The sequence below is a fragment of the Manihot esculenta genome, chromosome 11, assembly GCF_001659605.2.
Source record: "Manihot esculenta cultivar AM560-2 chromosome 11, M.esculenta_v8, whole genome shotgun sequence".
Classification (NCBI taxonomy): Eukaryota; Viridiplantae; Streptophyta; class Magnoliopsida; order Malpighiales; family Euphorbiaceae; genus Manihot; species Manihot esculenta.
In genome coordinates, this window is record NC_035171.2 from 19,297,004 (window position 1) to 19,306,790 (window position 9,787).

The following is a 9,787-nucleotide window of genomic DNA, read 5'->3' on the forward strand; positions in this document are numbered from 1 at the left end:
AATATTGTTTTGTAATTTTAAAATATAAAACATTATATTCTATTCTTAATTTAAAAATTAAAAATGTAAAAAAATGCGAGAATAAAAATATTAAATTATTTTAATATTTAAAATTGTAAATAGTATTTTATTATTAAAAAACACTCCCTTTATCCCATTTTTTGGCTATTTTATTTTTCACAACTGATATTTCTTTAAGTTAAAAAACAATTCTATTAACTTTTTAATTATTTCCCTTTAATACAAAATAAAAATATTAAGATTTATTGAAACAATAAAATTATTATCATATCATATTGTTTGAACTAAATATAAAGAGATGGTTTGAATTTTCATTTATAAAAAAAAATAAATGATTATTAAAAAAATAAAATTAAATAAAATGATAATAGTTAATTTATATATTAATTATAATGTAAAAAATAATGTGAATAATATTATAAAAATAATTTAAAATAGTAAGATAGAACAAAATTATGGAATGAAGGAAAAATATTTTATTAATTCAAACTTATTTAAATTTAAAGACAGTTTGAGATTTAGCATTTGGCACACTTTAATTAAAAAAAAAATTAGACTTTTATCATCTCCCTTGTAGATAATTAATAGGTTATTTAATATGTGTCAAGCTATACCTTGTCCCTATATATTTTCATTGATGGAATATAAAGAAAGAAAGTAAACTTGAGCCAATGGGCTAGACAAGTCATCAAATAACCTGTTAGCCGACTCTAAGAGGTGGAATAAGGCAGGGTCAGCATTCGGTCGGTTCGGTTCAAAACCGAACCGAACCGAACCGAACCGAACAAATCGAAAATCGAAATTTTAGTATTTATAAAAATTAAATCGAACCGATTTTGATCAGAAATCGAATTGAATTAAACCGATTTGATTCGGTTCGATTTGATTCGATTTGGTTCGATTTGATCAATTTTGATTTTTAATAATTTTTTAATTTTTTTACACTTTATTTTTAATATTTTAAAATTTAATTAAAATATTTTAATTTTAATATGATTTAATTTCTCTATATTATTGAAAAAACATATTATTATCACTAATCGGTTCGGTTCGATTTTTTCGGTTTTTTTTTATCAAAACTGAACCGAACTGAAATATATAAAAAATTAAATTAAATTTTCAAATCAATTCGATTCGATTAATTTTTTCGGTTTGAACCGAATACTGCTCACCCCTAAAACTAAGGTTTATTGTTATTTGAAAAGAATTTGAGAGATTTTAATTGATATAATTAAGTTCCATTTTTCTTTGCAAGCCTTCCTTTCAAACTTATTTTATAACAATCTCAGTCAAATTTTATGATTAATTTTAAGATATAGGAAATAGATAAGATCTCAAATTTGAGTTTCCTCATTTATTTTTCTAAGATATTAATTTTATGATGAGAGGAAAAAATTTTATCTTCCATCGGTTATTTATTTTATAAAGTATTTATTAAGAAAAACATTTTTATAAGGATATAATTTATTTTGGGAAAACTTGAATATAAATACAGAATTTTGAAAGAATGGGCGCAAGTACAAAACGGGCTTGGCCCATGATCTTCATTCATGAAAATACAAACGACGCCGTAGAGGCGACCAGTAATATCAGCGCTGCGCATCAGTGCTTTGGCTTGCTCCCTAAGTCGAGTAGTTCCCTTTAATATTTTCCAGAATCGACAGCCAACAAAGACCAGATCGGCAGAAACTCTGAGATAGCCTCAAACTGACATGGCTCGTTACGATCGTGCAATTACGGTATTCTCTCCGGATGGACATTTGTTTCAAGTAGAGTACGCTCTCGAAGCCGTCCGCAAGGGAAACGCCGCCGTAGGTGTTCGCGGCACTGACGTCGTCGTTCTCGGTGTCGAGAAGAAATCCACCGCCAAACTTCAAGACGCTAGGTAATGTGTATGTTCAACTTTTGAAAGAATTTTGCATCGGGTTATTTTCTGGTAATTTGTGTAGATTGAATGGTGATTTCACGGCTTTTCCCCTTTTGTATTTGTCTTTGTTTTGTGAATAAATGAAAGTGTATGGTTGAAAATGGAGAAATTTGATATAGGTTTTGTGGTGCTTGGTTAGCGAGGCAACGGTTTTTAGTGCACTGATTGTTTGTGTTCTGTGAAGCTCTTGCTAACTTGATTAATCGTATTAGCATATATTGTCATTTGAATATTAAAAAAGGTGTATGATCTTGGATTTTTTGCTTCTGGGCTAAAGAGTTAGCACGTTTTTAAATAAGTTGAAATTGGTACTTATTGAGGGAAAATCAAGAGACGGGATTTTGAGATGGCTTGGAAGATTGAGCATCTTAGAGTAATAGGAGATTAGGAAGTGCAGGGAAATGACATAGTAAGAAGCAAGAAATGATTTAGCAGCTCTATAATTGGAATAGGGGAATGGTCCAAATGGATGCATTTAGTTGACCCTTGCTAGTTTGGAATTATATGCAGTTGAATTGGATATACACTTTGTTGATTTGAATTTTCACTGATATTATCAGGAATAATCTCATTCTATCTTCCTTGAACTCATAATTACTGTGTATCAATAACCTCATCTAAAAGCAAGACAAATAGCTTCTCCTTTACAATTTTCTCCTTCCAAGACGATGGTCTTAACTTTTGCACTTTATATATGGCATGTTTTTGTAACTCAAACCATGAATCATTTCCATTTATCCGTGCTAGTCTTAGTAGGCTGTCCATGCATGAGCTAACCATAATTTCTGTTGTAATAATTTTGAGTTTCTAGTTGTATATCACATTAGTTTATCACGTAGATGCTATGTAATATTTGGTGTGTATTGTTATCGGTCCATGCTCACCATCTCTATTTTTATTTATTTTTTTTTTGGCAGAACGGTGAGGAAAATTGTTTCTTTGGATGATCACATAGCACTAGTTTGTGCTGGGTTGAAGGCAGATGCTCGTGTTTTGGTCAACAGGGCTCGCATTGAGTGTCAAAGCCATAGGCTTACTGTTGAGGATCCTGTAACTGTCGAATATATAACACGCTATATTGCAGGCTTGCAACAGAAGTATACACAAAGTGGTGGTGTGAGACCATTTGGTCTTTCAACCTTAATTGTTGGTTTTGATCCCTATACTGGTGTCCCATCTCTTTATCAAACAGATCCATCTGGAGCATTTTCTGCCTGGAAAGCCAATGCTACTGGGAGAAACTCAAATTCAATGAGGGAGTTCCTGGAAAAGAATTATAAGGAAACTTCTGGGCAAGAAACTGTAAAGTTAGCAATTCGTGCATTGCTTGAAGTAAGTTACTCTTTCTCTCTATATATGCTTCATGCTGAATGTGTATGTCACGATTTGCCTGGTCTGTCATATTGTTCGTTAGAAGTTCACATCTTGAATAGAAGCTGCATTCCTTATGTTCCACTGTTATTACTTACCATAGTTGTTAAAAGCTCAAGGCGCAGCAAGGTGCCAAAGGGTCCTGAAGCCTGGGCGCAAGGTCCAGGCGTGCGCCTGACGAAGCAAGCTGCAAAAGTAATAAATAAATAAATATGAATAATTATTAAAATTAAAGAAATACACGATAATTATTTAAGTTTATCTACTTTCATAATTGTAGAATTTTCAACTTTGATGATATAATAAAATTTGTAATTACAAATTATATTTAATACTTGTGATTTATCTTTATATTTATAAATAATATAATAATTAATTTAATTGCAGCAAAAAATTATATAAATTTAATATTGTACAATAGTATGTAATTCTCTTTGATAATATAATAGCATCAATAATGAATTATTTTGTTACAAAAGTAATTCCAAATACCTAAAATTTTTTATCACATTAAAAATAAATTAAAATTAAATTTTAGTATTAAAGAAAAGCATGAAATAGCCAGCCATATTTGAATAGGGTGCCTGGATTGCCAAGGCGAGCCTAGGCGCAAGGCGCAAGGCGAGCCTAGGCACAAGGTGCGCCTTTGAATCATCAACCGCCTGGGGAGTGTCAAGGTGCTGACCTCTGAGCCTCGTGCGCCTGGAGCCTGAGGCGCGCCTCTTTAATAACGGGTTATTACGAATATGATACAATGTAGAATAGAATATTTAGATTCTATTTAGACTTCTAAAGTATATCATAATTTGATTTGACTATGAATGATGATTAAAAATGGTTTACTTGAGATTCTATCATTTATTGATTGTCAATTGGATTTTACTGTAGATGTATATATGAATTGGTGTAGTTAGAGGGACTTCTATGCACAGTGCATGCTTTCTATATGGTTTATGCTGTGTTTTATTTTTTTGTCCTTTTTTTTTAATGACCGACTTAATTCACCACAATGAAGGACATTTCTTGGATGATTGCTATTAATCTTGTCCTAAGACAATAGACTGCAGGTAATATTGGAAACTTGCAAAAGTTTCCACTTCTGTAGAAGCCATAGCTTGTTGGCTTAGTGAGCTGCACCCTCGTCATGCTGGTTAAGCAGTGGGTTTTACAATATGATTTTCCTGTATTGTATCTTTAGGTTGTCTTAAGCTATTATCTCATTTTGTAATTATCCTTATTAGTGCATATCATTAAAAGATCTCTGAGTATAAAGGAGATAAACAAATTGCATAATATTGTTTATTTTTTTGTTCATGACAGTGGTTTACCTATTTGTTTAGCATTTAGATTCCATGAGACTGGAAATTGGTGTCCTTGGGTTCAAGTTGTAATATTCTTTTGAAGCATTCCTGTACATCTGCTATATGTTCCCTTTGCTTTTTATTCCACATGAATTGTATGAATATGTGCTAATGCTGTTGCGTTTCCCAAATGTCTTGATTAAAAAAAAAAAAAAGAAAAGAAAAAACCTTTTACATCTTGGCAGCTGAAAATTGCCATCTTCATTGATCCAATGTCTTCATGTAAACTAGTGTTGACTTTTCCGATATCCCAACTTGGGGTAAGCATTTAGTTAACTGAAACTGAATTTTATACCGGACTTTAAAATTACACAACTGAACCTAACTGAAATTGGGAAGAAAACGAATCTGAATGAAACCGAAATATTCAGTCGTTTATTGGTTATAACAGAAAAGTAGAACATATCTTTTATATTATTAATTAGTTGTATATTAATAAAACAGATTTGTAATCATTTTTATGTATAAAGAAATAAGAAATATGATTTATAACTAGATATCATTGATAAAACTATAATAATGTATTATTATTAATCAAGTTATTGGAAGGTTTAGTTCAGTTATTTTGGTTGTAACTGAATGATGCGCTCCCCTAATTCCAACCTTTACTTTGGAACTTTCAGAACAATTGTTTGTATCAAGTAATTGGAAGGTTTTTCTATATTTATTATCCTGGAACTGTTGATATTTAGCTCACTATATGTATCATTTCCTTGAAATTACTAGTTTGGCATTTTCTATCACTGAGCATTTGGATCTTTGGGTAAGATGATTATGATCATTTTACAGGCCTTCTATGAATTTTGGGATTAATCACTTGTAGCTTTCAGTAAATACTATAACATATTCTCTTGCCAGCTATACACAAACCAGAGTGAGGATGCCTAAGTTCAAAACTTCTCTTCATGTTAGTTTGTAAGGGCAAACTATTAAGTGCAACCAACCACACCAGCAAGATGCAGTTAAATTATACTTAGCATTAATCTAAGATGAAGTAATTGGGAAGTTCTCCTTGCCTTTTTCATTGTGTTTGAGCTACTTTATGTTAGCTGACTTAAAACCGAGGTGGGAAAAGAAAGAGAGAAGGGAAGGGGAAAATTTTTCGTGCAACAATATTAAGTGGCAACATGGTTCTACAATGGTTTTAGGATAACTTTCAGTTTCTCTGTAACCATAATAATTTTAGTTTATTGTTGGATAGACCCATGTTTTTTTTCCCTTGGTTACTCATTCACATCACAAGTATTTTGACTCTGCTTTTGAGAATTGAAATACTCTCCTGTAACTCATTTGGAAGGTGTGATAGCAGCTGAAGAACAGCCTTTATGATATATAATTATTCAACTAAGTGCCTCAAGTAGATCATGATGCCTGCAGCTGGGCATTAAATGAAGAATCAAATGATTTAGTGGACAGTCTATATATGAATGATCTGTTTGTCTGTTTCTTCTGCTTCACGTTAAGTTTGTCTAATGTGTTGACGAATTCAGATGGAGCTTTCTCATGTGAGTGCTGCATGGTCTGAAAAATGATAATAATTGCTTGTAACTTCTTTAATTCATTGGTTTATTTACCTAATGTTTAGGTTTGCTTTTTCTGCATTAACTAACCATTTTTTAGCATGATGCTGAATATTGTGAATTGTGGAGTTTGTAATGCTAAGTTATCTGTTCAGAATCTGACTTTTAAATGAGTCAGGTCTTATGTAACTATTCCTAATGCATTAGTAGTTTTTTTTTTACTATGTCATCTAATGGTTTTTTTTTTTTTTTTAAAAAAATTAGGTTGTTGAGAGTGGGGGTAAGAATATAGAAATTGCCGTGATGACAAAAGAGCACGGTCTGCGACAGCTTGAAGAAGCAGAAATTGATGCAATTGTTGCTGAAATTGAAGCAGAGAAAGCCGCAGCAGAGGCTGCAAAGAAGGCTCCTCCAAAGGAAACCTAGATCTACATGTACTATAGTTTGCATTTGTTATCTTGTACTGGGTGATTAGCTTCTTCACTGCTACATCACCATTTTATGTTTAACATTAATTTCTTGGTTAAAGCAACAGCTCTTTTTCAGTACTCCATCCCTTTTCTGAGTTTCTCTCTTTTAATTGCTGTTTTGGTTTGGCAATTAGTGGGTTTGTTTATATATTAAAATATGTCGAATGTTGCCTCATGGAAATGGTTGCTTAATTTGGAAGATGAATGCTTATGTTAATTTTTTATTTGTGTTTTTGACAGTTTGTTACCAACTTCATTACACAATTCAACAAGCAATATTGATTATTGAATATTGAAATCTTGGCTGGTCAATCGCACCTATAGATTTAGGGAAAGTAGCTAGATTGTCAAACTTTATTGGATTTGGGCAATTTCGATTTGGAAGTTTGGCGTTTCTTTTCAAACTTTGATTCTACTGAGTTTATTACGTAAGAGGTTGAAGGTGAATTGGACATAACCTGTTGCTTGTGGAAAAGTGGCCACATAGGCCACTCACACAATGTTTATTTACAAGCAAGAGTGCAGAACTATAATTGGGAGCCATCTTCATCTGTCCCTTGCCCCTGTTACTGGAAATGCCAACTTTGTTTACTTGAAAATCATTCTAATACCCTTCATTATTATTATTATATTATATTATGTGATTGCCACAGCTTCCCAATGCTCTTTTCTTGGATCTGACATATATCTGCTCACAACTCCCATTGCATGTGGCTATATCAGGTCTAGTGCAGACCATAACATACATCAAACTCCCAATTGCAGAATCATAAGATACTTTTGCCATGTGATCACATTTCATAGCTGTTTTAGGTAATTGCTCCTTTAACAATTTGAAATGGTTAGCCAAAGGCGTGCTCCTAAGCTTAGCATCATCAACTCTGAACCTGAACAACACCTTTTGAATGTATTGCTCCTGGGACAAATTTAGAATTCTAGCAGACCTATCTCGAAAAATCCTCATCCCTAGAATCTACTTTGCTACACCCAAATCTTTCATCTCAAACTCTAATGGCAGTCTCCCCCTTAATATTATTGATCTCCTCCATACTTGACCTTACAATTGACATATCATTCACATACAAGAGTAAAATAATAAAGAAGTCAGTAGACTTCTTAATATAACAATATTATTCCTTTCACTCCTGTGAAAACCGTTTCTGTACATGAAAGAGTCAAGCTTCTTATACCACTCTCTTGGAGCTTACTTCAACCCATACAAACTCCTCTTGAGCTTGCACACCATGTATTCCCTACTAGGAACCTTATATCCCTGTGGTTGCTGCATGTAGATTTCTTCCTCCAGATCCCATGTAAAAATGTTGTTTTTACATCTATCTGCTCAAGGTGCAAGTTTTTTGCTGCAACAATACTCAGCAAAGTTCTGATTATGGTTAGCTTCACAATAGGAGAGAATATTTCAGTGTAATCAATATCTTTTCTTTGTGAATACCTGTAATACCCGGCTAGACTCCGGTATCGGAATTTCTACCATCCGGTGGAATCTCGGATGTCGGAACTCTCTAGAAGGGTAAAATCATATTTTTATAAAATGTTTTCATGTATTTTATGGTTTTAAGTAAGAAAGAAATTGAGTTTTGAATGAAAAAGACCAAGGGAGAAAATCCAGGTTCGGCCGCCGGACCTCAGGTTCGGCCGCCGGACCTCATGTTCGGCCGCCGAACATGGTGCACTTTAGGGAGCACCTTTGGCCTCCGAAGGTGGTCTGGCCAGCCACCTATAAAAGGCCCCATGTCCGAAAACGGGCCAGTTTTCTTCTCCATTTTCGGGCAGAGGTGAGTCCATGCCCTCCCATGGTTAGTTTTGATGATTTTCTTCAAATCTTTCAAGTTTTAACAAGTTTTAACTTGGTATTTGAAGTTTTTGAGCTAAAGATCAAGTTTTGGAGCTTGGAGACTCAAGGAGCTAGATTTCTCCCATCTATAAGTTAATGATCATATATCCTCTCGATCTTCAAGAGGTAAGCTTAGATCCTACCATTCTTGTATGTTTTATGAAGTTTTGAGGGGTTTTAAGAGGGTTTATTGCATGATTAGAGTATATGCATGATGTTAGGGTTTATGTGAGTTTTATGGATAATGTATGTTATATGTGTTGTTAGATGTGTTGTTTATTGGGGTATAGGATAGTTTGAGACCCCTATATACTTGTGAACATGTTTATGCATGTTTTGGGTGTGTTGTGCATGTTTTGGAAGGTTTGGGAGGCTAAATGTGCATAAGGGCTGAGTTCTGCCATTTCTGGAAGAACTCAGGTTCGGCAGCCGAAGGCACTTTCGGTCCTTCGGCTGCCGAACCTGCCTGTGGTGGCTTGTTTTGGCTGCCGAACCCTGCCCCCGAAAGTTGGACTTTCGGCTTTGGAGGGCAGTTTCGGCCGCCGAAGGTGCCGCCGAACATGCATGAGTTTCGGCTCTGGAAGCACTTTCGGCCGCCGAACCTGCTGCCAAAAGTGGCTGAGTTTCGGCTCTGGAGGGACTTTCGGCCGCCGAACTTGCCCTGTTCAGCCTTCCTTTGCATGATTTCTATGATTGTTTTATGATGTTTTAGGGGGTTTTTGGGGAGTTGTTTAGAGTCATGTTAGTCTATGTTTGGTCTCTCATTTGAGTCCACCTGTGTAGGAACGGACCCGAGGAACCGAGGACCCCAGCAGAGAACTAGCTGCTTCAGAGTCAGCCTGAGGTGAGTAGAATGAATCTTTATATTGCAAGCAAATAAATTTTGAGCATGTTCATGCATCACGAATGCCATGATATATTTTAGGTTGTTGCATTAGGATTTCACGAATATGTTGCATTAGGATTTCACGAATATGTTGCATTAGGATTTCACGAATATGTTGCATTGCATAATTTGATGTTGATGTGGATGGATGTTGGATGACCCATTAGTCCTCGATATGATGAGACATGATATGATATTGCAATGCCCGGCTAGACTTCGGTATCGGAATTCCTACCGTCCGGTGGAATCTCGGATGTCGGAAGCCTCTAGTAGGGTAGAAACATATTTTCATAAAATGTTTTAATGTATTTCATGATTTTAAGTAAAAAGGAAATGAGTTTATGCATGAAAACAACCTTGGAGGAAAACTCAGGTT

At 34.4% G+C, this 9,787-nt stretch overlaps 1 protein-coding gene across 1 annotated transcript; it reads left to right on the forward strand.

The window, feature by feature from the left end:
* Window positions 1–1,627: 1,627 nt before the first annotated feature.
* Window positions 1,628–6,753, forward strand: LOC110626901 (proteasome subunit alpha type-7). Its single transcript, XM_021773079.2, has 3 exons — window positions 1,628–1,906; window positions 2,866–3,280; window positions 6,465–6,753. The coding sequence occupies exons 1-3, from the start codon at window positions 1,734–1,736 to the stop codon at window positions 6,624–6,626; spliced, it is 750 nt and encodes a 249-aa protein (XP_021628771.1). The 5' UTR covers window positions 1,628–1,733; the 3' UTR covers window positions 6,627–6,753.
* The last annotated feature ends 3,034 nt before the right edge of the window (window positions 6,754–9,787 follow it).